This window comes from Myodes glareolus, chromosome 8 (assembly GCF_982192425.1).
Source record: "Myodes glareolus chromosome 8, mMyoGla1.1, whole genome shotgun sequence".
Classification (NCBI taxonomy): Eukaryota; Metazoa; Chordata; class Mammalia; order Rodentia; family Cricetidae; genus Myodes; species Myodes glareolus.
The window spans coordinates 108,404,197-108,421,548 of NC_142033.1; the positions used below are offsets into that span (position 1 = coordinate 108,404,197).

The 17,352-nt window shown below is 56.5% G+C and overlaps 1 protein-coding gene across 1 annotated transcript; it reads left to right on the forward strand.

Annotated features, from left to right (window-relative positions):
* Positions 1-7,123: 7,123 nt before the first annotated feature.
* On the forward strand, positions 7,124-17,033 carry Klf16 (KLF transcription factor 16). Its single transcript, XM_085692493.2, is given in 3 exon segments — positions 7,124-7,722; positions 14,957-15,126; positions 15,128-17,033. Coding segments are annotated over 3 exon segments (753 nt in total). The 5' UTR covers positions 7,124-7,271; the 3' UTR covers positions 15,260-17,033.
* Positions 17,034-17,352: the final 319 nt, after the last annotated feature.

Sequence of the window (17,352 nt, forward strand, 5' to 3'; positions counted from 1 at the left end):
CCGGGTGCGGGGCTGTTAGGAAGTCGTCAGGTCCTCCCAGATAGGCCTGCACCCGGACTGAAGGGCAGCGCCTTGCTCTGCAGGAGTCCCCATCCCCACTGTGGACAAAGTAGGACATAGGCTCCTACTTCAGATGCCGAGATGACAGGCCAGTAGACCCCAGGGCCAGGCCACATACTGTGCCAAAGAAGCTGAGGTGATCTCAGGACTGCAGGGCAGCCCTAGCTAGGGACTCTGAGCCATAGGGTCCCTCGGGGGAGGAAGGGCTTGTCTGCAGGGAGGTCAGCACTCTGAACTGACTCCTGATGCCTCAAGGGGGCTGGAATATGTGGGTTCTGGCCATAGGAGAAGTGACAATTGGTTTTCACTCCCAAGTCCATGACCCTTGAAAGCCTCCCCAGATCGGAGTGGAGCATCCCTGACTGCCCAGCCTCCTCTCCAACCTCAGGACTTCTGCACCTCAGGTTACCCACGCCCTCACTAGGTCCTTGTCTGCAGTCCAACCGCGTTTTTCTCCCACCACGACTACCTCCTCTCCGTTAAGTCTCCTGTGACCCTGGCACAGCTAGGGAAAAAGCGTGGAGCCCAGGATGCACAGTTAGCAAGCCTTGTCCCCAGCCGGTCATCCTGGAATCAGACTGAGACAGGAGGATTGCCACCAATATGGAGGGAAGCACAGGGTACAGAGCGAGTGAGACCGTCTCAAGCCCAGCTGTTGCTGGCCACAAAGTCTGGTTTTCTGGGTGCTGGAACCAGGTTCTCCCTGTGGGTGGAGAACATTCCACCTGCTGAGCTGTGGCCCCAACCCTCTTCCTGCTTTTTGAGTCATGGTCTTACTCTGTAGCTTGCTGTGATCCTGACCTGATCCTGAACTGACCCTGAGGCCTGCCACACTTGGTTTCTGTGGTACTTGGGGTGCAGCCCCCCCCTTTTGTTTTGATACAGAATCTCTGTTTTTAGCCTGGCAAACTGAAACTCACCATGTAACTGGCCTTCAATGAGAGGCAGTCCCACGACCTCGATCTCCCCACTGCTGGAGTGAGGCCTGATGAGCCAGCATAGGAGCCAGTGTAAACAACCAGCCAGGCTGGGGCTTGGTGGCGCACGCCTTTAATCCCAGGCAGAGGCAGGTGGATCTCTGTGAGTTCAAGGCCAGCCTGGTCTACAGAGGGAGTTCCAGGACAGGCAGGGCTACACAGAAAAACCCTGTCTCAAATGAATAAACAACAAAAAACCCTCATTTATTTGGGGTGAGGCACATGTGCCCCAGCATGTGCAGAGGTCAGAGGTCAACTGACAGAAATCAGTTCTCTCGCCATGTGCAGTTTTGGGACGGAGTTCAGGTAATCAGGCTTGAAGGCAAGTGTCTACTCACTGAGCCATCTGGCTGGTCCTCCTGCCAGCTTTTAAAATGCTTCCGTATGCTGTTTTGTAATAGCCATCTCTGTCACTAGAGTTATTTAAAAGTCGGATAAATGTACATTTATTATAAAGATGTATATTTAAATAGTCTGTATTTTACGGCCTTTTTCTACCCAGTTGGTTTTGTTGTTTGCTAAAGCATCTTATACATTAAGGAAACTGGGGGGCTGGAGAGAAGGCTCAGTGGATAAGGGTACCTGTTGCTCTTGCCGAGGACCCGGCTCAGTTCCGGTCACTCCAGCTCCAGGGCATCCAAAGTCTGTGGACCCTGAGCTCCTACACACAGGTCATTTAAGTGTGTGGGTGCTTGGCCTATAGGCTGGTGCCCAGGGAGGCAGGAAGAGGGTCTCAGGTCCCCTGGAGTTCCAGGTGGCTGTGAACTGCCCCACATCGGTGCTGGAAATCCCTGCAAAGGTAGCACATGCTCTGAACCACGCTAGACCCCCCCCCCCCCCATTGTATTTTGAAACAGGATCTTTCCTGGAACTGACAGAGACCGCCTGCTTCCGCCTGAGGATGCAGCAACCAGAGGTGTGGACCAATGACTTCGTGGTGGTTTTAAATCTGTATTTTTAAAAATTTATTTGGGCATTTTGAGAGCGTCTCAAACTCACTGTTGCCCAGGCTGACCATAAATTCCTGATCCTCTGGCCTCTGTTTCCTGAGGCTGGAATGGCAGCTGTATGCCACCAATCTGCCTGGTAATGTATCTTGCTTTTGTATTTTGTTTTATTGAGACAGGGTTTCTCTGTGTAGCCCTCATTGTCTTGAAACTCTCTCTATAGACCAGGCTGGTCTCAGTCACAGAGATGTGCCTGCTTCCCATGGGCTGACACAGAACCCACCGTGATCCAAGAGGTAGGAATAAAGGCATGTGCCACCACTGCCCAGCTTTACCTTGCAAGTCATCATATAAAGAAAAATTACCTGAACTTTCAAGTGCATAAGATACTTTGTTTTCTTCTACAATTGGGGTAGTTTTTTCTTTTACACAAGTTAATGTGCGTCTGTGTGAGCAAATCCTATGTGTGAACAGGAGCCTGAGGCTGGAAGAGGTCCTCTGAAGTCAGAGTTGCAGGTGATCATGAGCCGCCTGCCATGGGGCTTGGAAACTGACCTCGGATCCTCTGGAAAGTCCAGCAAGTGACCTTAAACCCTGAGCAGTGTCTTCAGGGTGCCCCCAATCCTGTCTCTTTGTGACAAGATCTTCCTGTGTAACCCTCACTATCCTGGAATTGCCATGTAGACCAGGTTGGCCTGACGGTTGGTATCCACATACCCCAACCTCCCTACATTGCTCATAGGAGGATTCGAGACCTCTAACCGTCTCACTGTTGCAAAAACTAAAGTCTGTTTCTTCCCTCCTTGGTTTTACAAGACAGGGTTTCTCTGTATAGCTTTGGAGCCTGTCCTGGAACTTCCTCTGTAGACCAGGCTGGCCTCGAACTCACAGAGATCCACCTGCCTCTGCCTCACAAGTGCTGGGATTAAAGGCGTGCACCACCACCGCCTGGCAACTCAAGTTGTAGGAACTCCTCATACTCTCAGGTCCTGTCTCCCCTCAGTCCTATGAACAGCAAAAGATCTCCTCTCCTTTCATTCTAACAGTCTTTGTAGAGCTGGAGGTGTGGTCAGGATGGAGCCTCGCCTAGTATCGCCCTGTGAGCAGCTGCAAAAGCAAACAAGAAACGAATGCAAATCGCTCATATTTAGAGATAAAATTCTAATGAAACTGTTGTGTTAAATAACAGCTCTAACCTCCCGTTGGCTCCCTCTGTTGGATGAGGGCCCGGGGCTCCCACATCACAGCTCAGTTGCCGGTGCCGCAGTTTCACCCCGTGTCTCTCGGCAGCAACCACAGGCCTCTGGGGGTTGTGCACCTGTGTGTGTTTTCTGTCTACCCGTTTCCCACAAGATGCAGAGTGTGACGGCCAGAGCCTTGTATGGGGTGTGGAGAGTGTGAGCTTTGGGGACTTTGGACTGGACAGTCACCCCAGCTTCTAGGTTATGTCTGTAGCTCTCTTTAGTCTTGTTTTCCCTACGCCCTAAGCTCATTTTACACACACCCCTTTCCCAGAGGCCACTGTTGACCCCAGGAAGCCCTCCCCGCTTTGGTAACACCTGGGAACAGGGCCTACCTTAGCCCTCCATTTTGTGAATGTCCCAGCCACACTGATTGACACCGCAGTGGCAGTGGTTTCCTGGTCCAGTCCATGGCCACAGGTCCTGCGGTCAGCCATGCTCTCGACACATGGCTTAACTCCTAAGTGACTTAGTGGCCCCCAGAGTTGAGGATACCCGATCAGATGTGCCCTAGATGAACCCATCGAACAGGGACACGAACCTCCCCACGCCTGATGTTCAGGTCATTCTGTCCTCTAGTCTTGAGGGCTCTCTGTGTACAGCAGCTGGACCCACGTGAGGGCAAGAAAGGCCGATGCCTGCCTTGGGGTTCAGATTTCTCCTGAATGCATCATCTCTTTGGACTTGGAATAGGTCTGTGACAGTTACCTCCCTTATCAGGGTATACAGTGGACAAGGATGTGTTAAGCACGTGGCTACCTTTGGCTGATGGTGCATGTTTGTGATTCAGTCAGATTTATTTATTTTGGATTTTTGTTTCTCAATGCTGCAATTTTATTTTATTGTATTTTGGAACAGCCTTTCTCTGTGTAGCCCTGACTATCCTTGAATTCTTCTATCTGTAGCCCAGGCTTGCTTCTAACTCAGATCTGCCTGCCTCTTCCTCCCAAGTGCTGGGATTAAAAGCTTGCGCCACCCGCCTGGCCTCGGTGCTGGTATTTTAAACAGGATTTTACAAAACCCAGGCTGGTCTGAAATTTACTATATAGACTAGAATAATCTCCTGATCTCCTGCCTCCGCCTTGGGAGTGTTAGGATTAAAGGTGTGTACTACATGCCCAGACAATTAAAAACAACCCTCCACACAAACAGAGACAAAGAGCATGGCCCATGCAGCCCTGTCCATAGTTCCACTTGTGCCATGGATCAAGCCAGTCTTAGGAAGTGGCTGTCTGGGTGCTGGAGCATTTGGCGTTGACCTTCCTCAGCCACAGGGCTTGGAAGCAGCAATGACCTGGGTCTGTGGTCATACCTGTCCCAAGTCTCTGTAGAGTCAGAATAGGCAAAACAGGCACATTGTGAGACCCAAGGAGACGACAGACCTCTGGGATCTATCCTGTCCCTTAATGGAACTCAGAGCTCTGAACAGGGTGCTTAATAATTCACCTTTGAGCCCTGGTGTGGTGGTCACACCTTAGTCCCAACACTTGGGAGACAGGGGAAGTGAATCTCTTGTGAGTTTGAAGCCAGCCTGGTCTACACAGTGTGTTCCAGGACAGCCAGGGCTACACAGAGAAACCCCATATCAAAAAAGCCTTAAAATACATATAGCTAACTGGGTAGTCACAGTAGCTTAGACCTGTGGCCCACCTAGATCCTGTCTGGAGATAAAAATCACCCATGGATCCCCAGGGGCCTGTGCCTGAGTCCCAGGGGTACTATCACGGAAGGAGAAAGGGGATTCTCACCGGCCAGGCCTTGTGGGAGCAAGCTGGGTAGTTTCCCAGAACCCTCAGTGCCAGAATCCTGTGCACAGGGTTCCAGCTTTGACAGTACCATCTGTAAGGTCAGGTCCCTCCTGGGTCAGCAGCAGCTTCCATGGTTTGACACATAGTGTCAAACTGACTTGCAGGGGGTGGGGGCTGGGATGTAAGGAGAACGTGCAGGAGTTGTATATGAGCACCCTCTCGGGGCTGCTCCTGGTGACGGCAGGTATGGATCACAGACGGATCACTAGGGGGTCTAAGGATATATGGTTGGGGCAGGCTAAGTGGCACCACCTGGTGGGTGGGTGGCCTTACAAACCTTATCACTGTAGGGCCGTTAGGTGTGACCTCTTGAGCCAAGGGTTGCCCTTGTCTTCATTCATCCTGGCTGTAGTTCTCAGCAAAGGACTGTCCATGTCTCTTCGTGTGTGTGTGTGTGTGGTGTGTGTGTGTCTAGGGATGCCAAGGGTGGGTGCAAGGGTGAGGAGGGAGGGCAACAAATTCCTGCAGGAAGGATACCGCCCTTACCTTCAAAGACGCAGAAGCTGGGCCAGGATCTACATGGTTCTGGTTTGTTGGAGTTCAAGCCTGGGAAAGAAAGGCGGGTGTGTCCTCCTGGCCCACTTCTGTCCAGTCAGAGTATTGTTGCCCCCCCCCCCCCCCCCCCCCCCCCCCCCCCCGCCAGAGTATCCAACTTCAGTCATTGAGGAACATAGGTGTCACCACCCACTACAGAGGGTTCTGGGGAAACATGGCTGACCCGAGGGCAGAGAGGTAGAACCTGAGGAAGTCAGCTGGGGGTGCATGTGGGGAAGGTAGAAATGACACTCAGGGATCACTGCCACTGTCTAGCCTTTGCTGGGAACAACCGTGAGGAGCCTTGACTGACAGACTGCTGTCGGCTGGCTTGCTTCGCCCCCTGGAGGCCGCCTGGGCCACTGCATGGCCTCCACAACCGGGCGGGAGTTAGGAAGGGGCGGGAGCCTGGGCGCCGACTTCCGCGCACCGGGCGACTGGGGCCTGGGGCTTTTAGGGGACCATCATTTCACAACTTGGCCGAATCATCCGCGGGAGTTTGCAATCGCTCCATTAGCTAGCCGCAGTTTCTCTGCTCCAGTCTCCAGGGCCCTCAACCGAGGAAGGAAAGGAACGGCCGGAACTCCAGTGTCCCTAGCTTCGAGCGGGTGACCGAGACAGACCTTTTTACTGCAGCCCCACTCATTTTTGCCATTCCGGTTATTCCCGAATCTCCGTGCGCAAAAACGAACTCTACAGATTCGCTCGGCCAAGTGGGGTGTAGGGGTGTACGTTCCAAAGTCCCCCCGCGGGAATATTTTGGCCCCAAGACATGCATGGCATTGGGGACCCCAGAAATGGGGAATCAGCACTGCCGGGTTCCTGCCAGGCGCCAGGGCGAGGAAGGGGGGGAAGGGTCGCGCACGTGGCCCGGGGGCGGGGACGCGGGCTTCCGCACCCCCACCCTGGCCACGTGCGGATCCCAGCCGTCCCCTCCCCTTCGCGGACAGGGGTGCGCCCCAGTGCTTGTGTGTGGGGGGAGGGACAAGTTGGCGAGGGGAGGATTCCCGGCGTCTGTGCACCCGGCACAGCGTGGTGGGCGCGTCCAGGAGGAGATGGAGCGCGGACCCGGAGGAGGCGTGGCGCGCACTGGGGAGGGAGGTGGGGCATCCGAGACTGGGGTAGGGCTTGTGGGCGTGTCGCCGAGTGGGCGTAACTCTTAGCGCGTGGGGTGGTGGCAATCCGGAAAGGCCACCGGTGGGGGTAGTGCGTATCAGGCGGCGGGCCGGGTTTCTTTCCGTTTGGCTTTTTCTTGTGTGGAGAGGGCACGATCTAGGGTGCTGGGGGTCGCCGGGTGCTCTGCCAGTGCACAAGGGTGTGGAAGTGGGGAAGGACTGGCAGCTGGCAGAGTGAGCTCCGCCCACTCGCGGTGGCGCGCGACTCCCCGGACGGTGGAGGGCGCGGCAGAAGGGGGCGTGACCGCGGTGGGAGGGAGTGGCCACTGAGCCCCGAGGGGGCGTCCTCCGGGCGGGGCGGGCCGCGGCCGCCCCCGCGGGCTCCGGTGCGTCAGGGCGCGTCAGGCGGGGCGGGGCGGGGCTGAGCGCGGGCGGCGGCGGCGCGCCGGGGCCGCCTCCTCCCTCCCCTCCTCCCTCTCCTCCTCCGCCTCCCGCACTCCAGCAGCCGCCGCCGGCCGGACGGGCGCAGCTCCCGCCACCTCCGCTTCTCTCCCGCCGCCGATCCTGTGCCCGCGCGTCCTTGCTCGGCATGTCGGCGGCCGTGGCGTGCGTGGATTACTTCGCCGCCGACGTCCTCATGGCCATCTCCTCTGGAGCCGTGGTGCATCGCGGGCATCCCGGCCCCGAGGGCGCGGGCCCCACAGCCGGCCTGGATGTGCGCGCCACGCGCCGTGAGGCCACGCCGCCGGGGACCCCTGGGGCACCGCCACCGCCAGCCACCGTTCCGGGGCCGGGAGGCGCCACTGCTGCGCCCCACCTGCTGGCCGCCAGCATCCTGGCTGATCTGCGAGGCGGGCCGGGAGTCGCCGCCGCAGCCAGCACCGCGGGGGGCACCTCTCCGGTCTCCTCCTCGGCCGCTTCGTCGCCGTCTTCGGGCCGCGCCCCCGGCGCCGCCAAGAGTCACCGCTGCCCCTTCCCAGGCTGCGCCAAAGCCTATTACAAGTCCTCGCACCTCAAGTCACACCTGCGGACGCACACAGGTAATCCCCACGTTTCTAGCCCCCGTGGGATTCAGGGGGAGCGTTGGAGCGCTCTCGGGAAGCCCCCTTCCCCCACCTCACTGGGAACCCCAAAACTGCGTGGCGCGTGGGGGGCGGGGAGGGGGGCGCGCCCGGCCCTCAGCCACCGCCACCCCGCCGACCGGGAAGGCGGGGACATGGTGGGTGGGGCGCACGCAGGGGGCGTGGCGGCCACGCGGTCGGGCCGCGCGCGGAGGGCGGCCCTGGTGGCTGTTCGGGATCCACCCCTGCACGGTGGGCCCACCGCGCGCGATCGTGTCCCCCGGCTTCTCACCCCTTTAGTCCCGCTTCGTGTTCTTGTCCTGTTTCTCAGCGCTCATGGTCTCTTGCGCTAAGTGATCAGAACATCCGGTTCCGCAGTTCTTCCTCGGTCCCCCCCACCCCCAGCCTCAGTTTCCTTATCTGTGAAGAGGGTGGGAGGATCCTGGTCACTGCCTCCGGGGTATCTAACGCGGATTCCCTCTGGAGGGCGGCGAAGTACTTGGCGCGGGGCCAGGGGGTGGTGGGGGTGAGAAGGTGGTTTCCTTTCCGTTCTGTGTACTTGTGGTGGAGGGAGGCCGCGATCTGAATCTGAAGTTGGGGGCTTGGGTCTTCAGTGCAATGGGAAACTGGAAATTAAAATCTCCACCACAACCCCCACCCAACCCCGTGTTTGCGCACTTCACACACCTGTGATGGATCTGCGCAAAGTCCAAGGTGGGCAGCGAGACTTAGCCACACCGGAGTTTCTGGGAAGTCCAGTCCCTCGGGATTGGTTAGGGGAAACCGTTTTGCCAGGCACTGGCTGTTTCATATTTGTCCTGGTCGCCCCAAGGCTTTATCCATTTTAGCTGGGAGTGTGCACTAGGATCTGATAGTCCACCTCTTTAGCGGTGGTGGAATGAACAGCCTTGCTGCTTCCCCGGGGATAGGGCGACCCGCCTCTGTCATCCGCCTAACTTACCTGCTTTTGGTCTACCATCTCCACATAAAAGATAGAGGCTGCCCCTCTCTTGCTGTGGGCAACAGGGCACCCAAAGAGAACTTGGTCCAGGGGCTCCCATTGTAGCCACACTGGGAGAGAGTCTCAGCCTCCTTTGCTGTGTGGGTGGCTTCAGGCATATTCAGGGTAGGTAGTGGGTTGGAGGCGCCATCTTTGGTGTCTGCTGAGCCAGAGAGGGTGGGCATGGATGGTGCCTGCTCTCACTGTCCCTCAGCTGCTGTCCTTAGTTCCTGTGACCACGGTCCGGGGACTGCCCCATGTTGGTGTGCAGATGGATAGAACTTGGGGCGGGCGGCTCCCCAGTCTGTTGCTACACAGCTACACATTTATCTCTGTAGAACATTTCAAGGGGAAAGAGATAGCAAGGTAGATTTTGTTTGTGTTTTTTTGTGTGTGTGTGTGTGTGTGAGTGTGACTCTTGAGAAAGAGCTTTCCTTCCCACCGACTGCAGTCCAGGGTGTCCTGGCTCACAAATGATTTTGGCTGTACGGTAATGGGAGCTGACTGAGCTAGGCTGCATGGCTGACACCTGTATTCTTTCTAGCTCCTAGAACTTGGCTTCTTGGGGTCTGTGAAAGAGGAATCCAGCACATTCCCCCACCCCTGGGACATCAAAAGACAGTTCTGTTGTCTGTCTGTCAATGGCTGCAAGGTGCCCCTAAGCGAGGAGGGAGCTTGACCTGATATGCCAGAGAAACTGAGGCCCAAGAAGTGAAGTCCACCGGATGACTACAGGCAGTTCTTTACGGTGGGGGCGGATGCGATGCCCTTCCTGGGTCTCATGTCCCCAAACTCCCCTTATAGTAACCATTTGTGCGACTAGGAGAGCCGTGTTGAATCCAGACCCCTTAATGTTATATTTTTGGGGTGTCTGGGAATCACGTAGACTTAAGTATTGCTATATAGTTAATTTAAACGATTGTTTTGATAGACTCCTGTCTATCTTAATGTAGCCCTGGCTGTCCTGGAACTCGATCTGTAGACCAGGCTGGCCTCAGACTCACAGAGATCCGCCTGATCCTGCCTCCCGAAGGCTAGGATTAATGGCGTGGGCCACCATACTTGGAACCATACAGTTAATTTAAAAGCCTCATTTTTTTTTTTTTTGAGACAAGTTCTCACTCTGTAGCCCAGACTGGCTTTGAAACTTGAGGCAATCCTCCTGCTTCAGCTTTCTCCTGATTACAAGCAAGAGCCACCTCTGACTTAACGAGCCTCTTCCATAGAAGGGGAAGCTGGCACAGGATGTGTCCCAGGGCCAGTGGGACTCACCTCTGCTGCAGAGCAGGGGTAGATAGATCTGTTCCCCTGCAGAGCCATGTCCCAAGACTGTGCACTGGGAGGGGAGCCGTGCCTCCACACAGCCACTCATGCCTGCCTAGAGACTGGATCCAGACAGAGACAGAACAGGGCAAAGGGCCCCATTATGTCCATGCTGTTGTACTTGGGGGTATAGAGACCTAGCGGTTTACAGAACACCCCCATCCAAGGGACTGCAGGCAGTAGGCAGAGCTTGGCACTCCTGGACGTCACAGTTATCCCAGCCCCTGCTTGGGGTGGAGAAGGACTTTAGAGGCTGTGGGAGATGTTGACGTGGTTGCCATGGATACTGCAAGAGAGCCAGCCTTGGGGCGGGGGCGGGAGGAGAGGCTGGCTGCTGATTCTGCTCGTCAAGCCCCCTCCATCTCTGGCATCCTCTCTCCCTAGACCTGGGCGGAGGAGCGGGGGGGGGGGGGGTCCCTTGATCCGGTCCCTGAAGCTTGAGAGACCTGACTTCATCCACGCGGGGTCTCACCCCTCTGGGTCCAGGTTGTTCTCAGTAAAGTGTCCTAGGTGCTGCAGGACGGCCTCTGCCTACTTCCATGCCATGGGCTCTCCCTAATTGGGACAGCCACACGTGTCCCCAGATACTGCCCAGTATCTGCTGGAGGGCCTCTGGTCACCTCTAGTATATTATTTGGAAATCCTGTTTCCTTAGGTCTGAGAAACATTAGGGTAACGGGGGTGGTAGCTGCAAAGCCTTCTGCATCCCAGAGGCCTGCATCACTGAAGGAAGTACACCCTGACCTGCCACTGACTGACCTCCACATGCACCGTGGAGCACACGCTTCTGTGGACACACACTAATGTAAAACATTACATATGACTGAAAAAATGTTAGTATTTGTGGTTATTGGGATTGTGCAGGGTCACTGTGGGCGTCTTCTGTCCTGTGCCCACTAAACGTGATGTCTGAAGGTGGGGAAGGACAGATTTGCTTACCCGTAACCCTGTAGCTGGGCGGGGCCGGGAACAGCAGGCTAGCCTAGGACGGGATTATGAGGGCTACTGAAGGTTGGGGTGTCTCGCTGACTTGCCTTTCTCTTTATAGAGGAGGGCTTAGGATGGAAGAGTCAGGTGGTGTCTGAGGTGGTGGGGTGCCAAAAGGCTAGGGCCTCCCCTAGCTTTGCAGTCAACAGCCCTAGAAGTGGCTCTAATTTGTCTGAAGCTGTTTCCAGGAGGAGAGACAGATGGGGAAACTAAGGCCTGAAATGGGAAGGAGCCTGGTCACCTGCAGGCAGAGGAGCAAGATTCCCAGTGTGATTTGAAGCCCTGTAGAAAGGGGTTCAGGTGGCCTTTGGGTATTGCTAGCCTACTCAGCTCCTCCTTGGAGGACACAGCAGCTGGGGCTGGCTACATTGCTGGGGGTGATAACCACACCCCCACCCGGGCTTCTGATAAAAGCAGCCCAGATGGGGTGGGAGTTGGCAAATGATACCAGCCAGAGGCCTGACTGCCCTTTGGAGGGGTGGGTTGGTTGTGTCCTGAGAAGTAGCGTAGTCTCGTGGGGTGATGTCCTTACTTCCCAGTCTCAAGAGCTCCCGAGAGGGGGGAAGTAGTCAGACATCCTGGCCCTCTGGGAGGGAGAAGGGGATGCAAGGCCCTGCTGTCCCCCTTTAATTGGAGAACTTTTGAGACAAGGTTTGTTTTGTTTATTTACTTATTTATTCCCTGTGTAGCCCTGCCAGTCCTGGAACTCACTCTGCCTCCTGAGTGCTGGGATTAAAGGCGTGTGCCAACACCGCCTGGCTTTGAGACAGTTTTATCCCAGTAGCCCTAACTAGCCTGAAACTCACTCAGTAGACCAGGCTGGTCTCAAAGTCAGAGATCCACCTGCCTCTGCTGGGATTAAAGGCCAACTCTGCCTCTGCCGCTGCCACCACCTGGTTTAATGATTTTTTTTTAATTTACTGTGTGCTTGTGTGTGTGTGTGTGTGTGTGTGTGAGAGAGAGAGAGAGAGAGAGAGGGTCATATGTGCGTGTCATGGTGCATATGTGAAGGTCGGAGGACATCTTGGAGAGTTGATTCTCTCCCACCATATTGGTCCTGGGGATCTAACTCAGGTTAGGGTTAAGGTCCCTCTGGTGGCAAGAGGCATTCACTAGCCCCATACATGGGCAGATAGTGGGAGTCCAGTCCTATAGACTTTCCCACAGTAAGCATTAAGCACCCACTGAATGCCGTACTCAGGCATTTTAGGAACCTAGCTCACAGCTGGGTGTTGGGGAAGGACAAACAAACATATTGGGAGACCACCATCAGAGTGGAGGGGGGCACTGCAGGGATAATGCTCCACAGGGAAGGGTGAGGCTAGGCTGATGGTCCCCCTCTGCTGGCCATTCCACTCCTGGAACAAGTTCACAGGATGTCACAACCTCCATGTTTTAGAGGCTGCAGAGCACATAGAGCTCCGGAGTTGTCCCCAGCTCACCCCAGCCCCGCCTGAGTCAGAGGGTCAAGTCCACAGCCAAGCCCACAGGGCCCTTCCTGAGTGGTCCCCACCCACCTGACCCTTCTCCTCCCTGCAGTCAAGTAGCCTGGAGCTGTGAGGGGACTCGCCTGCAGCTCCCCCAAGTTAACTCCAGCTCCCAGCTCTCTAGATAGATCGAGATACTTACAGTAGCCCAGCCAGGCCAGGTATTTGGCAAGTGTTCACCCGACGTTGCGGTGGGGGGTGGAGTAGGGTGGGTGCGCCCCGTGCGCCTACTATCGCCACTGATGTGCACACGTGCGCTCCCCCAATACCTTAGCGTGGGGCGGGGTCTGGCAGGCTCCTGGCTCAGCAACCCCCCCCCCCCCAGGCGACCCTGGCTGGCGGCTCTGCCTCCCCCAGGGCGGGAGCTGGACCACGTGAGCAAAGCCGGTTAGGACTGCCTATGCACCGCCGAGCTACGTGCAGCAGCTGAGTTCCCGGCGGGCTGGCGACCTGCTCCTGGCTAAGTGGAATGAGGTGGCGAGAGGTGGGAGTCAGCCCCACAGGGAGGCCCTGAAGGGGGAAATAAGCTAGGGGGGTGTCCCCTTTTCTCACACCCCCTCCCTCCTCTCCTCTGTCCGCAAAATGGCGACAGGATTACATGTCCCCCTTGGACGGACATAGGACATAGTTCTGTCACCCAGGATCTGTTCCCTCACCCCATAACCAAGCATCCCTCCCTCTCAGAATGAGCCCCTTGGGCACTGTGCTGAAGCTTGGGTAGGGGAGGAGGAGGAGTCCTTTCTGAGACTTTTGGGCCCGCTGACCTGGCATTTCGAATCATTTAGGGGACACTTTGGAAATGCTAAGGACTGCTGACAGCCTTCTAGAAACAATGATCCCTCTCTCTTCCTTTACTGCATAGGGTCGCAACTTCCTGAGGTTGCCTGGATGACATGCAGAATTGGCACATGGGCACCCCAGAAGCAGTTTCCTGGCCTCTGCACCCCCATGGTGGGGGTGTGGTTTGCAGGGGGCCGGATGAAGATAGTTTTCTTCTGGCTGCTTCCTGGGCCCAGGGTTGGCTGTGTCCCGCCTAGTGCTGGACCCGCCCACTTCCCCTCCCCTTCCTTGGGTCCTTTTCTCCTGGGATCCCTTGAGCTGCTTACAGCAAAGATGACACCAGATCGCTTGGGCCCTCGGCCTAGCCTGGTATCTGTTCCCCTTTCTGGTCGCCTCCCCACTTCCTTCCCTCACTTCCATGAATCCTGTCTGGAGGGCCCCTTGACCACTTTCTGAGGGACATGAGTCCTGAGTACCTGTTACCCAGTGGATCAGCCTGGGACCACAGCAGGTGACCTGGTGCCAGTCCCCTTGTGAGTTAGCAGAGGTTAGGCCTCCGGTCTCTAGTGACTTGGTTCTGCCCCCTGCCTCCAGAGTTTGAACGCTTTCACGAGGGGAATTGTACAGGGGTTTCGGGTCCGCGTTCTGTATACACAAGCCTCCCTTCCAACCCTTGTGCTTCAGAATTCCAGGCTTCTGGGTACCCAAAGCACCCAGGCCCTGTCTCCAGAACTGGAGCCTAGGGCCAGACAGGCCAGGTCCAAGGCATGGGGGCCCTGGGTGAGCCCCTGGGCCTCTTGGTCCATGGAGGCCTGGAAGGTGCTAATCACAGGGTGCAGTCTGGTGTTGGGGGTGTCTCTGGGGGACAAGAGCTATGGCCAGTGGGTGCTAGGCTGGGACGGTGGGAGGGGTCAGTGGAGGAAGCGGACTAGTGGTGTCTCGCCTCAGCCCAAAGGCACCTGCTGCTTCTGACTGACTCCTGTGAGACCATGCCCCTGGGCCTCTCTCTACACCTGGTGATTGAATTTAAGCTAAGCTTGGGATTGCAGGGTGACTTGCGTTATACCCCAGCTTCAGAACCCCAGACGGAAACTAGCCGGGTCTGATTCAAGACTGCTGGTGGTCCGTGGTATGGGGGATATGCCCAATATCCGTGTGTACAAGGACTCGGAAAATGGCTCCTTTCAGTGCCCCGCAGTTATTTGGAAGAAAGGATGCTGTTGAGGACTAGGACGCCCGAGGACCTTTTATTAGGGTGGTCAGCCATGGACACGGCCCACTCTGTAGCTCCAACATTTGGGAGGCTGAGGCAAGATTTCCTTTGTTCTTGGCTGACTGGGGTCATGTATATTATATCAAGACCCTGCCTCCACAGGCCTGTAGCTCAGGGCAGAGTGCTCCCCGAGCATGTAGAGTGCTCCCCGAGCATGTAGAAGGCCCTGGGTTCTGTTCTTGGCACCGCATAAGCCAGGTTAGTGGCTCGTGCTTGGATGGAAATCAGATACTGGGGAGGCCCTCGGCCCAGTGCTGGACACCGTGTTAACTGGGGCGACTTCTGCAGATGGGTGGAAGCCTTGGGGTTTACAGGAACCCCCTCCTTGCCCCTGCCCACCCACCATGTTGTCCTTTTGTCTAGGTGAACGGCCCTTTGCCTGTGACTGGCCTGGCTGCGACAAGAAATTTGCTCGTTCTGATGAGCTGGCCCGCCACCACCGGACGCACACAGGCGAGAAGCGGTTTCCCTGTCCCCTGTGTACCAAGCGCTTCACCCGCAGTGACCACCTAACCAAGCACGCCCGACGCCACCCCCGGCTTCCGCCCGGAACTACTGCGACGACCTGGTGCCCGGAGCACCTCGCCCAGCGACTCACTGCCCTGCAGCCTGGCTGGCAGCCCTGCACCGAGCCCTGTCCCTAGCCCAGCTCCTGCCAGCTTATAGAGCCTGGCCTGTCCACCCTGAGAGTGGCCTGCTCGCTAGGCCTCGGCAGGGATTTCCATCAAGGGACATCTGTCCTCTGGAGAGCCCGTGTTCTGGAGTCCCAGCCCATATCAAGGAAGCCTCAAGGGGACTGAGAATGGACTTGGGTCACCAGGGGGCCTGGGAGGTGGTCTCGGGCTCTGTGTGTAAATAGCCATGATTAACTGTCCCATCCCCTCTGCAGGAATCCCCAAACGGGCAGTCAGCAGGTCCTCGTGTCCCCTGCTGCCATTTCTGCCTTTTCTCCTGGGTGGCACTGGGCATGAAGCCTCGCCACAATCCCACTCCTTAATCTTTAGCCCCTCGTCACTCCTCCAGGTTGGGACACAGGTACACAGAGCCATAGGTGACTGGGGCTTCCCGTGGGCCCCGACCTGTCCCCACCCCACTGAAAGCCATTGGCAGAAGTTCAGGGAAATGGAGGGAGTGCAGCCTGGCTGACCCCCCAACATGGGTACTCAAATCTCAGGTGTCCACAGGTTCTGCCCTCAGTAAGGGGCCACCCACACCCCCAGCCCTGGGAATATAGGAGGAACTGCAGTTCTCAGAGGACTTAGGGTTGGGGGCACAGGCGGGTGTGGGGGTGCCCTCATCGAGCATCAGCACCCACTTTGGGGTGTGCTGTTGGGCAGGTGGGAAACAAATTATTTATTGTCCTCTCTGACTGTTGGCGTGGGGGGCCTGGCCCCCCCCATCTGGGTGTGTGTGTGTGAGAGAGAGACAGTGGGTGTCTGGTGCCTGGGGCCCTGCCTCCCTACTCCCACTGGATTAGGGTCCCTGAGTTTGGCCTTTGCGGCATTGCGTCTCAGACAATCTTCTATAGGACTGTGTGGGCTCTGCCCTGCCCTTCGTGTCCCCCACACTCCTGGGTGTCTGCAGAGGTGGCCTTGGCCTCCAGGACTGGAAGCAGGGACTCAGCTCCTGGGCCTTCTGGGACAGCTCGGGTTTTTTTGTTGTTGTTTTTTGGTTTTTTTTTTGTTTTTGTTTTTGTTTTGTTTTGTTTTGCTTTTGCTGGGATAGACTATTTTTTTCAGGCTCCAGTTCCTTGTTTCAGGGGCCCCCTTGTGTGGCCACTATCCTCAGGGGTATGAGTGTTGGGGGGAGGTCTCACCTGAACATGAGGGTTGGTTGGGTGGTCTCTCCCGGAAGAATTTCTCTTAGGGTTCTTTTCCTTTTCTATGAAGGCAGTTTGGGAACCCAGAGAAAGTTGAGCTGCCCCATATCGGCTGTAGGAGGTTTCTGGCATTTCCATTTATTCCAGAACCTTCCATCATCCAATGAGGGAGGCTGTAAGTACAGCCACCTTCACCTGAGCCTACCTGGAGGGACGCCTCCCTTCTGGAGCTGGGCTCGGAGGGTCCTAGGCCAGCCACCCTCCCAGGTACTTCCATCTGCCCCTTCTCTTTGGACACAGAAATGAGATGCCTTAGTTGGGGTAGGGGTTGGGACCCAATTTTGTGTCTTTTGGATGTATCTTGCTCTATCCCGGCTCCTGGTCCCATGCCCTTCCTGCAACAGGGTCTCAGGGTCCCGGGACCTTGGGAGGAAACTCGCCCTAACTTCAGGTTCTGGTGGGTCACTGAACTTGGGTCTAACCATTGAGAGGTAGTGTCTGTGACACAGGCAAGGCAGGAGTCCTAAGGGGTTTGTTCTTTCTGGGAGGGGTGCTCCTCTTCCATTCTGCCTGGCCTCTCACCCTTGTATTTAATTAAAGAAGCCCTTTTTTAAAAACCTGCCCCGGTGTCTGTCTGATTGGTTCCCATGTCCCACCCCATCTGTATACCCTTCAAGGTTCTTAGTTACATCCTGGGGAAACTGAGGGAGCCTGATGATATACTCAGGAATGGCCTAGGACCCTCTGAGACCTTGGAAGGGGGCTGACTGCGCAGCCTGTGCACAACACAAAGTCACCCACGCCTGGTGCAGCTGCACACCCGTTACCCAGCAACCAGAGATCAGTGACAGGGCTCCTGGGGGCGTCGGCCACCGCCCCCTTCCGGAGCCAGCAGGAGGGGTGGGGGTGGGGAAAGACCCCCTAGAGCTGAACATAGTGG